General features: G+C 53.3%; 1 protein-coding gene across 2 annotated transcripts in view; it reads right to left on the minus strand.

The window, feature by feature from the left end:
• Positions 1-554: 554 nt before the first annotated feature.
• The window catches only part of ACTR3B (actin related protein 3B), a 74,302-nt gene continuing 54,932 nt past the window's right edge, over positions 555-19,924 (minus strand). For both annotated transcript variants that reach the window (XM_059396043.1, XM_059396042.1), the window contains 3 exons: positions 3,124-3,249; positions 1,955-2,038; positions 555-1,426 (listed from right to left, as the gene is read on the minus strand). In XM_059396043.1, coding sequence (XP_059252026.1) covers positions 1,331-1,426; positions 1,955-2,038; positions 3,124-3,249 — 306 coding nt within the window. In that variant the 3' untranslated portion in view covers positions 555-1,330. The remainder of the gene's footprint in view (positions 1,427-1,954; positions 2,039-3,123; positions 3,250-19,924) is intronic.

Here is a 19,924-nt window from a genome sequence, read left to right on the forward strand (position 1 = left end):
ACAATTCCTCAAGAACAAGCAGGGACTGCCTACAGCATGGAAAACTCACATTTCCCCCACTATTCTCTGAGTGGAGAACTGACATTATTATTCTCATACCCGCTTCTAAACTTAAATAACAAAACTAAATGTTTCTTAAGGCAAATTTTCAGAGAATAAAACCTACTTCGTGACTTAGAACAAATACCATAAGCACCAGTTTAGAAAGTAATGTCAGTATCACACGAAAAATGGAGAACACTGAATGTCTCAGTTCAGCCAAGTACCTTTCAAGCCAGCGATCTACTCAGCAAACGTCGGAGCAGTTACTAGAAGCCGCTGGCAAGGATTCTGAACTCCCAGGAAGGGCTGCTGGGAATCCGTAAGAGACTCTGGCCCTACCCTGACCCCAAAACCCATCCCACGGCACTTCCTGGACTCCCGGACGGGATGCAGCGGTCACTGAAGACAGGAAGTCCTCTTCAATCTGGGAAATTTCCTTCCGCAAGCTTGGCACCAGTTGCCAGTTGGGCACAGAGCGGACACCCGAAAGACCAGCACAGCACAACAGGAAATCTTTATAAAGAGTCTAACTGCTTTTATTACAAGGGTGCAAGGCAGCATTTCACCCAACACAACCAAGAGCAAACCAGCGTCTTCTATAAAACAGTTCCAGAAAGTTCAAACAGGAAAATGGAAGGTACATTATCAGTAATGATTCTCATACGACAGTGTTTAAGGTTGAAACTTCATGTCACTCCAACAAAGTGTAATCATTTTCTAGCAAACATGGCCAAAAAAAGTCTGCTGTTGGATTTCGTTTGCCTACACACGTATCAGAACATGCCCACGATGAAAAACGTGTTCTCACGGCACTCCGTGACACCAGCATCTACCCGCGCTCAGATTCAGCCAGTTGTACCAAATACCAGAAAATACAAAATGATAGGAAATATAAACATCAATTTGTATTTCAAGTTTATAACATTTTATTTACAAAAATAGGCCGGGAGGAAAAGGATTTGCAGCCCCATATTCTTTCCTGGGGGGACTATTTTGCGTCATCTTCTGGGTTTTTTTTTCCTAGCGATTTTTCAAGTCGCAGGTGAATTCCTCCAGACTTGGATTCGCCCACTAGAAGCTGGGGAGGCACGGAGGCGAGGGGAAGGGCCATCGGACAGCGGGCACACGGGTGACGTGCACTGGACTGGCTCATGCACTCGGCGACGCAAGCACGCTTCTCGACATCGACACCAAACGCCACTATTTACAGGAGCTGCGGTCTCGTCCGAGCCCCGACGGCACCTGCTCACCAGCGCGACGTGACCGGGGGACCATGGCAAGGCGGCCGCTAGGACATGACTCCGAAGACGGGGTTGTGGCGGCAGATGCTAGGGCCGTACTCCTCGTAGTCCTTCTTGGTGTGGCAGACCTGGAAGAACTCGGGCTGCGGGGCGGCAGTTCGAGGGGATCTCGAGACCCTTCCGAAAGGAGGTCGGAGTCCTACCCCAGGACACCGGCCGGAGAGTCCTGCCCCAACACCCCACCCCTCAGCCAGGCCCCGGCAGGAAGCTCCGCGCCCCTCCAAGGCCCGAGCTACAGACTGGGACCTTATTTCATTTCTTTAAAATGGACTCGGCCCCCCTTACACCAGCGACACGCTCCCCGGAATTAGCATTTCACTAGCTACTGGCAAATTTGAGGAGAAAAAGGAGTTGTCACGTGAAATGGTTACAGGAATTAATGACTAAAGCAAGGCGTCTGGGTGACGTCTGAACTTCGCCTGCCGTATCGCCTGTAACCTGACCGGCAGGGGCTCGCTGCGCAAGGGAAACACCCGAGACGGATCTCAGCTCTCGGGACCGAGTGCCAGGCACAGTGCGGGCGCGCTCCACCCACCCGGGACCGGACGGATGTGCTCCCGCCCCACAGAGGGCACAGGCAGGAGACACGGAACGGCCTGGGGAGGACTTACCGTTGAGGCGAGCATGGAGCCCCCGAACCACACGGCGTACCGCTGCATGTGGTGCGTTATCACCTGGACCTCCACGGGCTTGGGCTGGAAAGCAGACGGCGCACGGTCACCCGCCAGGGCCCACGATGGGTCACCACTCAGCTCCCGGCTGACTAGACACCCGCTCCGAGAGCCGGCAGTGGAGCGTCCTCCCACCACTGGCACGAGGCCCGTCCCCTGTGTCCGAGTCCCTCCGTGGGGATCAGCCGCATGTGGCCTCTGAGAGGAAGCGTCTGAGCCGCCCCCCACCCCGGCGCAGTGGTGCCGACGAGGTCCCCGGTCAAGGAGGCGCGGCGCTCATGAGGCTAAAGGCCTTTTAAACAGTAAACAATCCAAGCAATTAACCCAACTCGTATTTTTTTACAACACAAATTAGCTGTTTTAGCACCACAGAGCTAGATCAAGTGTCCCAAACCACTGTGAGAAGTGACCCTTCACCAAGAGTACGATCTGCTGGGCTGAAGCGTGCGTGTTCGCTCCCATTTTCCCCACGCCAGAGCCCGGTCCCGCCTGGAAGCTCAGGGAACACACCAGCGCATCCGGAACATGACCTCAGAGGGGCACACACAGAAACTCGCTGCTACAGCTAGTTATTTTAGTTTAATGAGAACGTTTGCAAAGGACGTGGAAGACCCTCACTGCAAACGGACCCCTCTCCCTGGAAGCTGGTCGTCACACAACAGGCCTCATCTCTTGTAAGACAGAGAAACTGCCGGCAGCCATGGGTCAGCGTGGGCACCAAGGGGCTGTGGCCAGCCCAGGGGCCGTCAGCCTAAGCTACACTCTTGGAAGGAGTTCAGGCAGCGAATCCCCAAATGTAGTCTCACCGAGCAGCTGAGAAACCAACCTGTTCCTCTTTCAGGCCCCGGCCACTGGTCCACAGGAGGGGACTGGCCGTGCGTGGGAGTGGGACTGGCTGTGCACAGGGAGGGGGGGACCGGCTGTGCATGGGGGGTGGGGACCGGCCATGCATGGGGGGTGGGGACTGGCCGTGCATGGAGAGGGACCAGCCGTGCATGGGGGAGACCAGCTGTGCTTGGGGGGGGGGGGGCATCCCGGGAGGGAAGGGGAGCGGCGGCGGGAAGGACCGGAAGCGGCCAGGCTGACGCGCCCGTCCCACCCGCCCCTACCTTGATCCGGCCTCCGCTGAGCTCCTCACTGAGTCTCAGCCGCGCGTCCACCACGCGCTTCAGGTCTCGCTGCAGTCGACGTCCGAAATCCCTGAACATCGTGGAGCCTCCTGAAAGAACGACATTCTACAAGACACAAAGCAGAGGGGTTTGCTTTGATGAAATCACCCACCCGCCCTGGCCTGGGCACCCGCCCCACCGCTCCCGTGACGACACATTCCACCGCGTGGGCAGACGCGTCGAGGCGAAGTCCACGCTATCAAAATTCTGCCTCCCGGGAGTTCTCCTCAGCGATAACCGAGCGGGCACAGAAATTCTGCCCTACGTGCTCCTCTGACAATGGGACAGCTCCGCAGGGTCCAGGAGCCCAAACACACTCTGAACCGACAAACTGACTTGCTAGAATGACCCAAGGCCAAAGCAACAGGAGGTCTGCAGCTGTTTTGCCTTAATAATCACGGGGGGGGGGGGGCGTCCTTTCAATTAATACTTGAACCTTTTTCAAAGGGTGAGGCCAGGGAGGAAGCATGGCTTTGGGGGTTCCGGGGAGAGCCACCGCGCTGCCCACGGGCCTCCACCACGCACGTCCTGCTCAGCGGCCAAGAGAAGGGGGAGGAGGGAGCTTTACTAAATCTCTTATCGGATTCCGAGGAGGCAGATGTCATTCTTTCAGGCTACAGGACATTAATTAGGACAATGAAAGCAAAAGTAGGTATATCCTGACAATTTTTTTTTTTACAGAAAACATCACCTGAGAAAACTGTAGACAAGGAAAATAAAGTACCCACCCCAGAGCCAGGAAGCCCTACTTCAAGGCCCTGTAGCGACACGACACGTGCGGGGCCGGCCCCTGCTCTTCCCAACCCCGGGAGTGGCGGAGTAGGACCCCTCCGGTAAGCCCCCAACAGCCAACCCTCCCCACACGGCACAGAAGGGGAAGTGCACCTCCCTGTCCCGGCTCACCCAGGGCACCGGCGACCTGACAGGATATTACAATACTCCTTTCCAGGCGGCCAGCACGGAGCAACAACCGACTGTTCTTTCTTGTTAACTCCCAGAATAGGCGCCCCAGCACCCACGCAGACTTGGGGCGAGGCAGGCGAGCTCAGAGCCGGGAGGAAAAGGAGCAGGGGCCGGGCGAGGCCGCTGGTGACCCTGCCTCCTACCTGGGATCCACGCCAGTTCCACCCCTGAGTGTCTGCCCAGAGAAATGCCACCCTAATGACCTACCAGCAGACTGCCCGTCAACCAGACGCACCCTCCAGTGGCTGGCTGAAGAGAAACGCCAGAGGTGGAGGCTTTCGCCGGACCTTAGCTGGGGACGGGCCAGGACAGCACCTGGCTGCAAGCGGCCACCAAACTGAACCGACATTTTCTATCACCTTCAGAAGTCTCGTGTACAACCCACTTCTAAGAGAGGATCTGTGGGCGCCCTGGTGGCCCAGTGGGTGGAGCATCCGACTCCTGATTTCAGCTCAGGTTATGATCTCAGGGTCGTGAGATCAAGCCCCACACCAGGCTCCATGCTCAGCCATGAGTCTGCTTGAGATTTTCTCTCCCCTCCCCCTCTGCCACTGTCCACTGTCTCCCTCAGCCACTTGCACATGTGCTCTCTCTCTCTCTCTCTCTCAAATAAATAGGTCAATCTTTAAAAAAGAGAGAGGCCGCCTGGGTGCCTCAGTGGGTTAAGTCTCTGCCTTCGGCTCAGGTAGATCGAGGCCGGCATCGGGCTCTCTGCTCAGCGGGGAGCCTGCTTCCTCCTCTCTCTCTCTCTCTCTCTCTCTCTCTGCCTCTCCGCCTACTTGTGACCTTTCTCTGTCGAATAAATAAATACAATCTTAAAGAGAGAGAGAGAATCTGAACTTGGCCTTCAAGGCCAGGATGGGGAGGATTCTGATTTATGGCGGGAGCAGCACTGCGAGAACCCAGAGCCCTGACCTATGCCACAGGGCTGCCCTCGCCCCCCGCCTTCCACTCTCCTACTGAAAGGAAGCAGCACTGCGCACCGCAGACCTGAGCAGGGAGGCCCCCCTCGGAGGGCATCCAGGAATGACCACAGCAGACAGAGCATCCCTGAAGTCTCTCCACCAGCAGACCTCACACTCGGCCAGTCCTCACCGGCGTACTTGATTGGGCGCAGGCCTGACTGCTCTCGGAACAGTGTGGGCTCAGTCCCCGGGAAGCCCAGCCAGCGGCCACTTCCATTTCCTAGGGGCAAACTTCTACTGACAGCCGCCCCCAACACAGAGACCATCAGACACCCGTCGTCTGTCTGTCCCTGACAAACTGCGAACCCAGATCTTTCAAGCCGCATCCTATCCCCGGATCAACGTCGTGAATAATCACTCCCGCGCTCGGTCTCCTTGGGGAGAACTCTCTGGGGAACAAGAGGAGAGGGTCCGGTTCCCGTCGGAGTCAAGGGGGCAACACACAGAATTGGGGGTCACCCTGGGAGCTGACACTCGAGCAGGACACCACCAAGAGGCGAGAGCTGCAGGACCGAGTGCCAGACGGACCAGATGAAGTCAAACCCACCTCCGCCCAGAGAGGTGCTGTCACCTGCGGACACAAACTGTGCATCTGTTTGCTGGTAAGAATCACAACTTAAAGGCATTCTTGATGTGTTGGTCATCATACCCTTGAACAAGCCCCACTGGCAACTGGTCCTGTTTTCTAAATGCTGGTCAGACCAGCCAACTACCTTCTGGAAGGAAAGAATCCAGCAGGAGCCGAGGGGCTGGCGGGGGGAAAGACAGCACCCGGCTGCCATCTCACATCCCTAAGTGTGCTTTTATTTTCAGTTTTTTGCTGCTGTTTTTCACTCACTTTGATTTCTCAAACCCCACCACAGACAACTCCTCTGAAACCTTTCCAGGCTAAGATGACCATGACCTTGCTCCGTGGCCTGAACTCAAAGCAGCCACCTGTCGGGCAGCGCCCCGTGGGTTCCTGAGGAAGCCCCCGGATGGCCCCTCACAGGGTGGGGCAGAGGGCCACAGTGGTCATCTCTCAAAGTCACAGCAAGACTGAGTCATCCCCCCCTGAAATGACTGTCCACAGACGTGGAGCTGCTTTTAGCTGGATACCCAAAACCATGAACCAAGAGTCGTCCACTGCCGCATCCGCAAACCGCGTGCGGTTATTCTGAAGGACGCGGTGAAGGCATCAGTGTCACTACTACAGCAGCACAGGCCATCGGAGAGCTACCTGCGCACTTTGCCTCTCGGTACCCACCCAAAGGGCCATGAATCTAGGCTCCCCGCCCTCAGCATGGCTCCAGACAGAGCAGTGAGAAGTTCACTGCCTCTTGCAGAGATAAGTGGAGAAGTGACCTTCACTCTCAGTGAAGGTCAAAAGCAGCAGCTTGTCCTAGGTCTCAGTGTCAGGAAAAGCCGGGCCTCTCAGGCAAACTCACTGGCTTCGATCACATCTCGGAGGCCCTGTGACGCCCATCACAGATTACGCCATCCCTCTCTCTCTGGCGCCCGGTCCTTCCTGAATGGCTGGATAGAACCGTGCTGTGCTCCGCTGTCCTCGTCTTGCCGGAGTCACTCTGCTACCCCTGTTCTCCCTCGCCCAGACCGCTCTTACATGGCACGTATTTTCCCAACTGCCTCAAACTCTGCACACTTAATTATGGGCAGGTAGACAGGGGCAAGTTTCTAGGGGCAGACAAATAGGAAAGCTGAAACACATTAGAACTGGCTTCTGGGGCACCTGGGTGGCTCAGTGGGTTAAGGCCTCTGCCTTTGGCTCAGGTCATGATCCCGGGGTCCTGGGGTCAAGCCCCACATCGGGCTCTCTGCTCAGCGGGGAGCCTGCTTCCCTCTCTCTCTCTCTCTGCCTGCCTCTCTGCCTACTTGTGATCTGTCAAATAAATAAGTAAAATCTTTAAAAAAAAAAAAAAAAAAAAGAACTGGCTTCTGACAAAATAGGGCAAAAGGCTGAACTGGAGTTTATGCAAGAATGCTTCATCTTCATTCTGAATTCCTTCTTTCTGTCCTTCCTTCCCTGCACAACAAACCTCCACAGCCTGGAGTCGGCCTGATTGCCAGACAACCTCCTAGTCCCCTCCACGCTGTTGTCACTGGTGCCAACAGAAAAACCTCTGGAGCCCCTAAGAGCAAAGACTGTCTGGATGCTGCAAGTTCACTCACAGGCTGGAGGAATATGTCCAAATTCCAGGAATCTAGAGATTCCCAAAGGGGCCTAGAGATCTCAAAAAAGTTAGAAAATATAAAATGAAAAATGAAACTTTAAAACACAACTTTCTATCACTGTGAAGATTTACATTTTAAAATGTTAATATTGGGAATCTCCTAAAAGCATTTTAGAGCTGCTCATTTCAGATTTTTCTCTAAAAAGAAACTGCTTGTTTCCTGCAGAAGAAATTGCTCTGTGCCTGAATCTTGATTCTCTTGAGAGGTGCCCAGGAAGGTCAGTGCAAGGGTCCTTGAACTGGTAATTACTGGGCTTGGGAAGGAGAGTCCCTGCACAGGTGGCAGGACTCGACCCAAGTGCCTGTTTACCACCATTAATGAGAGCTACGTACATGCACCCACTCCACTGGCCCCTGAGAAAGAAAGGAGGCATCTGGGGAGCAGGTGCATCTCAGGAGAATCCATTAGGCAAGGTCACACCCAATGACAGGTAAGAGACAAATAACCCTCTTTTCCATTGCTTTGCTTTTTACCCAGAACTATTTTGTCCTCATTGTGAAATGAGTGTGAGCTTTAAACCACAGGCTGGAGCTCCATCCACACTGTTACTACACTCTGTCGAGGTCAGCACAGTTAATATGGTCAAAGACAATGAACTCGGACACAATGCAACACAGGGAAACCTGACGAAAACACCAGCATGAATCCTGGCAAGATTCAAGATGGCCCTACCCACCAAGAAGATTCTGGAGAGATCAGAAAGCTTAGAAAACAATGTCATAAGCTTAGATCGTACTCAGCAAATGATAGGAACATGGAACAGGACAGATAGAACAGCAGAACTGAAAAGACTAAATTAGATGTGGTCTGAATCCAGGTTGTAATAAGATTTACTTACACAGAATACACTGTGAGCAAATGTACAAACTTCACTGTGTGAGTAGAGATGAAGAACTGACCATGACAGTGAATAAGTCAAGATGCTCAGAGGGACAAGTGGTGAGATAAAACATCAATGGGTCCCCCTTGTGGACAAGATGGCCCTCACTGAGCACAGCAAGTGGACAAGATGACCCTCACTGACCACGGCAAGTGGACGAGACGGCTCTGACCATGGCAAGTGGACAAGATGCCGCTCATGACCACAGCTAGTGGACAACATGGCTCTCACTGACCATGGCAAGTGGACGAGATGGTTCTGACCAAGGCAAGTGGATAAGATGGCTCTCATGACCATGGCAAGTGGACAAAATGGCTCTCACTGACCACAGCTAGTGAACAAAAAGGCTCTCACTGACCAAGGCAAGTGGACAAGATGGCTCTCATGACCCCGGCAAGTGGGCAAAATGGCTCTCACTGACCGCGGCAAGTAAACGAGATGACTCTCACAGATCATGGCCTGTGGACAAGATGGCTCTTACTGTCCGTTGTGAGGAGACAAAATGGCTCTCACGGACCATGGTAAATGGACAGGATGGCTCTCATTGACCAGATCAAGCAAGCATCACTTTTCAAGAACCTACTGGCTGCACTGATTTCACTCTAAATCCTTTCCCGTTTCTGCCCTAGAACAGATCATCTGTGTCTGGCAGATTATAAGGCTTCTTCTATTCATTTTGTTGTGGCAGAAATGGATCAAATATAAAACAGTACTTGGTGAAACACAGCTGTGTTGACATTAAGTCCCTGGAGGGATGCCAGAACTTAATAGTGACCCCGTCTTCTTGACTAAGACATACACAGGGATCTTGTGCATGGGGCTCTTAATAATCTTAAATTACTCACATCAAACTTGGCACTTAAAGATATTGTAAGAAATAGAAAATACCAACAGAAAAATTTCAAATAGGCCCATTTACCCAACAGAACTCATAGCTGGATTTCAGAGACAGAGAATTTGCAACATAAGCCAACATCATAAAATATTTTAAAAATTGAGTAGATTACATCTAAAATGGCCATTTATTTTTCAAGTAAATTTCTATTTACATTTCAAACGAGATAAGCACTGTAACCTAGTTTTTAAAAAATCACCACTAATGGCTCTTTTAATACATTTAATCCTACTTTTTTGGAAAATGCAAATATTAACAAGTTGATGTAATGGATTTTTTTTAACTTTTTATTTGAAAAGAAAGAAGTTACCATTTGGAAATAAGTAATTTCAAGGTAGCAAAAGCGGTACCCCCCTTTATTCAGACTTAGCTGCTGTGAACACCTAACCACACCTGCTCCATGGTTCACACTTTCTACACACACACACACACACACACACCCTTCTTTAATCATCTGAGAGTAAATCATATGCGTCAAGGTCCTTCATTCGTAAACACTTCAGTGTGTCTAACTAAGAACAGGGACATTCTCTTATGTTGTCACAGCACAACTGTCAACTCCATGAACTTACATGAACACAAAACTTTCATCCAACCCGTCACCCCTGCTCCAGTTTTGTCACTTGACCTAGTAATCGTCTTTACGGCATTTTTATCCCTCCAGCCCAGTGTCTGGTCCGGGTTATTACAATTATTTGTCATATCTCTGTTATGGATTTTCTTTTTTTTAGATTTATTTATTTGACAGGCAGATCACAAGTAGGCAGAGAGGCAGGCGGGGGTGGGTGGGAAGCAGGCTCCCTGCTGAGCAGAGCCTGATATGGGGCTCGATCCCAGGACCCTGAGATCATGACCTGAGCCCTAAGCAGAGGCTTCACCCACTGAACCACCCAGGCACCTGTAATGGATTTTTTAATTAAGAAATAATTCAGCCAGGTACGCACATGAACGTTCACCGTGAACGTCAGAGCACTGCAAGATCTCGGGTCGCCTTCAGAGAACTAACACGTAAAATCCATTCGAGCAATAAAAGTGCCACGGTATATATGCAGCCAAATGACGTTAGACATAGTGGCCAAGTACTTCAATAGGGGAGGGAACACAAATGAAGCTAGAGGAACGGATGCCACGGGAGGGTGTGGGCACCCACTACCAACCTTCATACACACGGTGTGACTCAACATGGGTCCGACGTCAATGCAAAGCTAGAACTAGAGAACCTCTAGAAGAAAATTGTTTTAATCTTCATGAATTTGATGTTGGCAAAAAAATTTCTTTGATGGCACACTAGAAAAGTATTAACCATAAAGGATGAAAATGGGTAAACTCGACTTCATAAAATGAAAAACTTCTGTTCCTTGGAAGAGACCACTAAGAGGGGTGCCCGGCAGCTCAGGGAGTGGAGCGCGGGACTCCTGATCTCGGGCCATGAGAGCCAGCCCACGCTCGGTAGAGACTGCTTAAGAACAAACAAACAAACAAACAAAATATACCACTAAGAAAATGAAAAGACGAGCCACAGACTAGGAAAAAATATTTGGAATATACATATCTAACAAAGGACTTGTGTCCAGAATAAAGAAAACAACCCTTACACCTCAGTAAAACAAACCAATGAAAAAACAGGTAGAAAGTTTAGACACTTCACAAGAGAAGGTGCACAGGTGAGCAACAAGCACACGACAGACGGCGGACAGGGCCTGTGACGCAGGCCGCACCAATTAAACCCATCACACAGCAAGTTCAGGTTACGAGAGGAACAGACGGCACAACCGCTCTGGGGAAAGTCTGCGGGTCTCTGTCAAGTTAAGCACACGCAGACACACGACCATGGCACCCTGGCTATTTGCCCAAGGGGAACTACACATGTATCCACACAGACTTGCACCGAGATGTTCACAGCAGGTTTTTGTCGTAGCCAAAACCTAGAAACAAGCCGAATTCTGTATGGGTGGGGGAAGCCCCCTGGGGGGTCGCATCCAGCAGTGCTGACTGGCACAGACAGGGACAGCCCGTGCCAGCCTGCGGCTCCGAAGCACGAGCTGAGGACAGGGGACAGAGCACGCCGCGTATGACCCCACGTGCGTGCAGGCCCAGAAGGTCAGGTCTGACGAGTAGCGACAGAGAGAGGTCCGCACCCTCCAGCAGCTGAGCTGAGGGACAGGGACGGCCAGCAGAGAACGGGGACCGTGTGCGGGCGGTGGTCGTTCTCTGCATGCACTGTGGCAGCGGTTCCGTGGCCGTGTAGACTCGTCCAATCTCCTTCAACTGTCCTTAAAGTGGGTTTGTTTTATTGCAAGTAAATTCCACCTCCAGCGGAAATTTGTGACCAGGGCGACACAACAGAAGGCTGGGATGAACGAGGACCCGCCGAAGGGGCAGGCTCTGCACCGACCGGCGCGGCGGGAGGAAGCCCGAGGGACCCGCACTCTGGGGGTCGAGGTCTTCCCTGCCTTGCCGCGCTCTGCCCGTGCGAGGAAGCGAGCACACGGCCAGATCCACGAGCATTCAGCGCTGGGCTCCTCCCAGGTGCCGCTGCTGCGCACAACGGAGGAGCAGGCCCTGCGGCCCGGGCCCTCCCTGAGAGGGAGCTCCAGTCCTCACCCCCATTTCAAGCCTCGCTCAGAGCAGAGAAATGCTAAAGTGACCCGGTAATCTCGTCAGACTTACAGAGAACCAACCCTGACCTCCACCCGCTCGCCCACAGGAACTGTTCACTCTGCTCTTCAGCCTCTGAACTCAGGCCGTCTTCCCGGACCCCCACTCTGATGGCACCCGCCCCCCCAAGCAAGCAGCTTCCTTCACACCGACACACGATGCAGCAGCCCCAGGGGAAGGTCTGCAGGGCCCAGCCACAGCCTAGGCTTCTGAGCACCACAGCTGGCAGGGACACATCCACGAGGGATCACAGACTGTAAACCCAGGCGAGCAATGTGGCCAAGAGGCAGCTGCTGGGCTCCTGTCGGCAAATGCTCCCATCAGAACTGGCCGCCTCAGACAGCATCACTGAGGACATGCTGCCGTGAGTGTCAGATGAGGTCCGGGGAAGAAAGAGAGCTTGACCCCAGCTACAAAATACCAAAACCCTAATTGTAAGAAAAGAGTTGGATACTAAAACAGACACAGGACAGAGCATTAAATCCCATTAAAAATCAGGTTTTTGAAGAATGCGGATTACTCAAGAAAATGTTCACAATCCTAATGCCAAGTGAACACACAGGATGCAAAACAGACGCGCAGCAGACGGAGCCACCACTCCTGTCTCAAAACCATGACAAAGAACGGTGGTCACAGTGATGATACGCAACGATCACAGAGGAGCGACCTCGGTTTTATAAAAGATTTTGGGATTTCTCAAATTTTCTAAATGCATTTCAAGTTGGAGATAATCATCTTTGCTCACCTACAGAGTCGATGTTTTCTAGACTAAAGCTGCACCTTACGATGCGGAGCCCTGACTTGCTGAATGGCCGTGAATGCTAACGGCGCGGTGCTCCGCTCGCTCTGCAAGGCTGTTCCACCTGCTTCCTCGGGCCACCGGGCTGGCTGGAATTCTCACTGGCCTCAGCAACCACCGCTAACGCCTCACCTGGCTGCACAAATGTTTGTTTCGTGGTGGCCAACAGAAGTCTCCGTTACAGAGCCCCTCACAAACAGAAAGGTCCTTTCTTTTTTTTTTTTTTTTTTTTTTTTTTAAAGATTTATTTATTTTGACAGAGAGAAATCACAAGTAGACAGAGAGGCAGCCAGAGAGAGAGAGAGAGAGAGTAGCAAGCTCCCTGCTGAGCAGAGAGCCCGATGCGGGACTCGATCCCAGGACCCTGAGATCATGACCTGAGCCAAAGGCAGCGGCTTAATCCACTGAGCCACCCAGGCGCCCCGAAAGGTCCTTTCTTTATACCAGGAAAGACGAGGGCGGCACATGCCGCTGTCGACACCACCCGCAGCCTGTTGGCCACCCGAAGCCCAAGTCAGAAAGACTTGAAATAAAGTATGTCACAGCCAGTACGTTCATTCAGCGGACACCTAACACGGCACGAGAAATGGCAACAACTCCCATTCCTGGAATTCCTGGACGCCAAGCAGATTCTGGGCGAGAGACTCTGCTTACTTTTAATCGCCTTTGACAGACATACACTGCCCCCTGCCCACCGTGCTGTGTAACTTTAACGCGCTGCCCAGGTTCCCTGTGGTGCAAAGTGCTTGTGGGAGAATGTCCCCCCTAGGCCAGGCTGACAGCCCCATCAGAAAGTCCTGGGACCCCTCTCCCCCCACACTGCAGTCCTGAAAGGCTGTCCCTTTTTAGGGACAAGAGCTTCTCGCCTCTCAGGCAGGCCCCAGAGACAGCAAACCCAGCCAAGCCTGAACAAGCCGATCTCTGAGAGGTGGGCCGCAGGACGCACAGCCCCGGGCCGCACAGAAAATGCAGGTGAACCTCCAGGGCCGACGGTAAACAGCTGCCCGATTCGGAGGATGAAACGACTAATGACAAACGTCTCACAAGAATGTCCGCACACCCCCTTTCCCTCGTGACCCCTCTTCTTCCTGCAGCTGCTGTGATCCGTCCCCGCCCAGCTCCCCCAGGCCGCTCGAGCGCCTCCTCCCAACAGCCACTTCTCCGCCCTCACCCCGCGGGGCCTCTCTGCATCACCGGTCAGGGCAGGTCAGGGCGGAGGACAGCTGTCTCCCCTTGGCCTCCGGGGTTTTCTTTCTTCTTTCTTCCACTACCCCCCGTAGCTTCTGTGATGGCTGACGTTACGCATCTACCTGGCCTGGCCTGGCCGTCACACCCAGGGATCTGATCAACGTTAACCTAGACGTCACTGTGAGGGCATCTGGCAGATGTGGTTAAGTACCAAGGACCCTCGGGGCTGTGAGTGAAGAGAAGGCCAGGCTGAAGAGAAAACCTGAGGCTCCCATGTAGAAGGAATCCTGCCCTGAGGCTGCAGTGCCCACCCCGCCTGGGATTCTAGCCTGCCAGCCTGCCCGCAACCTTCTGGGCTGGCCAGACTGCAAGCAGGCCAATTCTTTAAAAACATGGAGAGGGAGAGCAAGATCAGACAGACGCGTAGAGAGGAAGGAAGACAGAAGATAAAGATACAGAGATACGGAGAAGACAGGTAGATACAGAGACAGAATTAGCGGGGGAAGAGCCTACTGAGTCTTCTTCAGGAGACCCTGACTGATGGCCTCCGTGGTCTCCTTTCTCTGCCCAACCCTTACAATCGGACCTTCCTGTGCGCTCGACCCGAAGCCTTATCATCTCGTCACCTGTATACTCTCCCTCGGTGACAGTCACCTCGATGATCCTAGAAAGTCTCAGATATTCCCGACCCTCCAGCCTGTGTATCCAACTGAGCATCCCCAAAGCTGGGACTCCTCTGACTCCTGAGCGGGCTCTCCTTCCCCTGCAGTCCCGATCCTAGTCAATGACATCCCCACCTCCCCGACGTGCAAGTAAGAAACCCGGACCTCTTCCCCGCTTCATCAAAATGCCACCAGACACCGCAGAGCCCGTCTCTCATCTCGCTCTGCGTCTCCCGCCACCTCCCCAGCCCGGGCACCTCCCACCCGGCCTGCAGCCTTCCCGGCCCCAATGACCTCCTCCCGTGCTGCGCTTCTCAAACTTAAATTGGATTGTGTCACCTCCCTGCACAGAACACTCAGCATCCTTGGGAGGAAAACTAATTTCATGCAAGGTCCCTCCAGGCGGACAGACCACACCACCCCCGAGCCCCGTTTAGTACCCGGCAGCTCACACCGCCCCTGCCGTGGGCCCGTGCACACCCCAGGCTCCATGCCCGCGACTCCCATTCACCCGTGTCAGGTCTGGAGACGCTGAGTGCCTTCCAGACCTACACATGCCATCCTGCACCCCAGCCCTGCCCTTTCCGCGAACCAGCAAACCTTCCCCTCCTGGTGCTGCACGCCCTGCTCTGACCGGAAGTCCCCAGCCTTCAGGACACAGAGCGGGTCTCAGTAGTCCCATGTGACAGCCATGAGCCACATGTGGCCACTTATGTTTCAAATTAAGGTCAACAAAATTCTAAACGCTATTCCTTGGCTACACTATTCACACCCCAAGGGCTCTGCGGCCACACCTGCCTCATGGCAGCCGTATTAAACCACACACAGACCGCGTTCGCCATGACAGAAAAGTGCATCAAGAATGAAAAACACGGGCCAGACCCCCCTCACTAGGCGCTCTCCCTCACAGCCCTGTCGGAGTGAGCGTCCCCTCCGTGCCCCCCCAGCTCACTGCCCATCTGTGACCTGGGGCCCTGCAGTGACGCCTGGCCTCCTGCAGGTGCTCCGTGCACGTCTGCTCGGCGTTGTCAACACAGAGGACGCGCCACTGACGCCTTCACCGCTCAGGTTACAACGAGCTTCTGAAAGCCCTCGGCTCGGCAAGTCAACGTCCTGTGCTGGGCCTCCCCTGGCAAACATCTCTGCTTCTCCCAACTGACCCGAGAACCGTGTAGTGCCAGACACATCAGCAGGATGTGCCACGGAGAGTTACAGGAGATCCAGGCATAAAGTCAGGCTGAACCAGCACAGTTCTGGAACCTTCTCTGCCCACTGCCCTGCCCCAAATAGAGCAGCTTCCCTCCCAACTGTTCACATGTCAGACCTGAATCAGGATTTCATCTGAATAAAACGCTTATTTAGAAAACGGGTGGAGGGGCGCCTGGGTGGCTCAATGGGTTAATGCCTCTGCCATCAGCTCAGGTCACGATCTCAGGGTCCTGGGATCGAGCCCCCAATCGGGCTCTCTGCTCAGTGGGGAACCTGCTTCCTCCTCTCTCTCTGCCTGCCTCTCTGCCTAGTTGTGATCTCTCTGTCAAATAAAAAAATAAAATCTTAAAAAAAAAATCACTACTCACCTTTAAAAAAAAGGGGGTGGAAAAAAATATCTTAACATGTGTATTTTTCTCTCTTAAATACTAAAGATATTTTAACTTACTCAATATTAAAAATAAAAATAATAAATATAATTCATTTACTCTGCAACATGCTTCTCTGATTTAAAAGGCGATCCTGGGGCACCTGGGTGGCTCAGTGGGTTAAGCCTCTGCCTTCGGCTCAGGTCATGATCTCAGGGTCCTGGGATCAAGCCCGCATCGGGCTCTCTGCTCAGTGGGGAGCCTGCTTCCTCCTCTCTCTCTCTGCCTGCCTCTCTGCTTACTTGTGATCTCTGTCAAATAAATAAATAAAATCTTTTAAAAAATAAATAAAAGACATTACCATAATTAAAATACGTACACCCAATTCAAGCCATTTGTTACAGAAAAATCATTCCTTGAACTATATCAAGATGTGTTCACATATGACAAACATAATGAATAAGACTTTTTAACAACTCCCAACCCACTGTGTGCTAAAGCACGTTTAACAGTATTTTATTTCTGGCCCTGCCCTCCGTCCCAGACTTGCTGCTGATGACCCTCAGTGCCATCTTGGAATCCACCCCAAACAGACCTCTGGGACGCCTGTCCCACTCCCCCACCGCCACCTGTGAAACTCTGTCCTCCCGCTCACCGCAGCCCCCCCACCCGGCCAAGCCCTCAGGACTCTGCTCAACCACCCCCTTCTGCAGCCTTTCAGGACCCCTCCACGAAGCGCAGTCTGCCCCTTCTCTCAATGACCGTGATTTGCACAACTCGCTTTCATGACACTCAGCTTGTGGTGGCTCCACCAGAATTACTGATTATCTGTAGCTTTTGTAGAAGCTCTTAAAGATGAGAACCACCTCTCACACACACATCGTCTAATTTAGCAGCAAGAGAGGGCTGCAGTTAGTGGGGCACTGGTGTGACCAAGGGAACTCAGGAGCAGAAGACACCTAGCTACATCACAGAGCAATGCAAGCTTGGTCTTGCCCTCAAGTAGAGCATAAAGTTACTAAACACTGACTAATCCCGGAGCAGACTAGTTGCTGACAGGGTAACACGGTTCTCCATTCAGCTGTGCGTTAGAATCCCCCCGGGGAAGCTTTTAATGTCCACATGCCCAGGCCCAGCCTAATTCCACCAGAATCTCCAGGGTGAGACCAGGGCTCTGCCAGAGGTGTGGCTATTTTTAAGCCCCCAGGGCCAAAAATTTCCCGTTTCCGGAAGCACCTGCTCCTTGTAACAACTTGGCCTTCTGGGGAAATCACTGGCCTAACCAAAACCGGGGTCTCACTCGAGTCCCCCCCCTCCAGGCCCCACTTCCACAATGTAGCAGCTGAACAGAGGAGGAGGCATGTAAACACCTATCCCTCTATCTACATACCAGAAAGAAATAAAAATTAGATGAGAACTACTTTCATCTAAAAAATTATGGGGCGCCTGATGTGGAGCGTGCGACTCTCGATCTCGGGGTTTTGAGCTCAAGCCCCACACTGGGTGTGCAGGTTACTTAAGAATAAATACCTTTTTTTAAAGATAAATAAATAAAAATAAAAATGAAAAGCTGTTCTGCTTCTATAAAGATTCTAAGTGCTTGTCCGCCCACCATCCCTGCTTACCTGTCCACAGGCCTGACCAGGGGTTACTCAAGGGCCGGGAGCGCCTCGGGTATTTTCAGCAGAGCCTCGATAGCTCACAAAGGGGGCACTCTCCTCAGCCAAGACCTCTGTGTCCCTGTCTCCCCACAGCACACAGAGCCTGGCCCCACAACAAAGCAGAAAAGCCCCATCAACTGCCCCATTAACCCAACTGAAGGTCTAGCCGCCTGCAAGGCTGCCATCGCCACACAGAGGCCACCCCAGGAACACCGGCGGTGACGCGACGGAGCCAAGACCACCTTGGCACCGACAACTGCGGCCCAGCCAGCACCTTCCCCACCGCCGGGAGAGACGACGGCCCTCGGGATGAGGTGGTCAGGGACAGGCCTTCCCTCGTTGCAGAATCATCTTCCTTCCGCATGTGTCATGTGTCGACAGACGTGGGACGAGACCCTGAACCCAGCTGCCTGGCTCCGCAGCTACGTGACCTCCCCCGCACTTCGCTCCTCCGATCTGCAAACAGGACCGGTTTCCTCAACAGAAGGGTGTGAGGCCTGAAGGACCATGTCCCTGCCCACGACAGGCCTCCGCGGACACAGCAGGGCCACCGGGAGCCAGCAGCCCCCTCACGGCAGCACTGTGCGGGACGCGTTTCATCTGTTCTTGACACAAATCAGCACCCAGTCAATGAGCTGTCGCCATTTACGAAGCAATCTGTTAAAGTCTGTGAATAACGTGATTTGTTCAAGAGAAATCTGTTCAGAGATGGAGACACTTAAGGTTGTTTCTGAACAAGGTCAGGGGCATCCGGATAGCAATTAACCACAAAAAGGAAATCTGAAATTTCCTATCATTTAAAAAATTACATTTAGAAGCTCAACCACTTCCTCCAACTTCCTGAGCACAGGACTGATAGAAATCTGAGACTTTAAAAATGTGCTGGAATGGGGTACCTGAGGGGTTCAGTTGGTTAAACGCCGCCTCTTTGTTCTGGCTCAGGTCATGATCTCAGGGTCATGGGAGCCAGCCCCGAGTCGGGCTCCACGCTCAGCAGAGCCGGCTTCAGATTCCTTCTCTCCTTCTGCCCCTCCCCCCACTCACTCTCTCTGAATAAATCAATTAATTAAACCTTTAAAAATAAATAACATTGGGAAATGCAAGTAATTGGGTTAAAGCCCTTGCATTGGGGCTTTAGTCCCATCCTCAGTCCTAACCCACCCCCACCTCCCCATCCCAGCACCCAACCCTCTACACCAGCTCTGCACTGACCTCTCCCAGCCTGTGGCCCAGGGAGCATGTGCACAGCCACCAGCACCGAGGGAAGGTCTCCCCACCTGTCTCACCCACCTTCACCCCACACCCATCAGGAGGAGGACTCTGAGGCCAAGTGACCCGCTGGTACCTCTTCACTCTCACTGCAGGAGCATCACCGGTGTGACCTGCCTGGGGCTGTGGCTGAACCCGGCCCACTCTTCCAATCGGGTGACGACCACAGGGAGACAAACTGTCAGCCCCGCCTGTGCACATATCGCTTCTGTGGTGGCTACGGAGTCACCTAGGAGCGTCTAGAAAGCGGACAGAATTGGAGGCTGGACCTCCCAAGTGATGAGGGGCCAGAGAACCCGATCTCAGCGGCTGCTGCAGGAGACTTTCTCCTCCCCAGCCCCCAGAACTCATCTTCCCTCCCCCGCGTCACAAGCCATATCCTCTCCCACCTGCAATCCTTCTGATGACTGTGCTCCGAGCACACTGCTGTTAGCAACTCAGACTCTGCGCTGGAAATGGCGTCCCAGTGCGATTACTGGCCAGACAGGAAGGAGCAGACCCCCCCACAAGGGGAGAGACAGGAGGCCCACTCCTCCAGCGAACCCGGGGCAGAACACGGTGGAAGGAAAGACACTCTCCTCTTGGAAGCAGCAGAGACTGTCCTCCCCACCCAGCCTTACCAGCTCCCGTCACCAGGGTTAAGGAACCCGTCCCGTGACGAGAGACGTGAAGCAGGACCAAAGACAGCCTGACGGGCAGCGGCTCCACGTGGCCCAGCACCCCTAGCTTGGCCTCCTCTACCCATCTCTGGGCTCGGTCCACACAGTCTCCAAGACCATCTCTTCTTCGAGAATCCTAGAAATCCACTGAGCGTGAACTAGTGTCACCAGAAAGAACCCCCCCCCGGAGCAATCTGCGCCGCTGGTGGGAGCTGTGCACACCTGCTCTCACCCTCGGGGACCAGGAGACACAGCCCGTGGCTAGTGAGGGTTAGGAAGGGGGAAGGGCATGTGCGACTCTTTCACTCAGTAAGAAGTGAGGAAACCCCCCCC

This window comes from Mustela nigripes, chromosome 4 (genome assembly GCF_022355385.1).
Source record: "Mustela nigripes isolate SB6536 chromosome 4, MUSNIG.SB6536, whole genome shotgun sequence".
NCBI lineage: Eukaryota > Metazoa > Chordata > Mammalia > Carnivora > Mustelidae > Mustela > Mustela nigripes.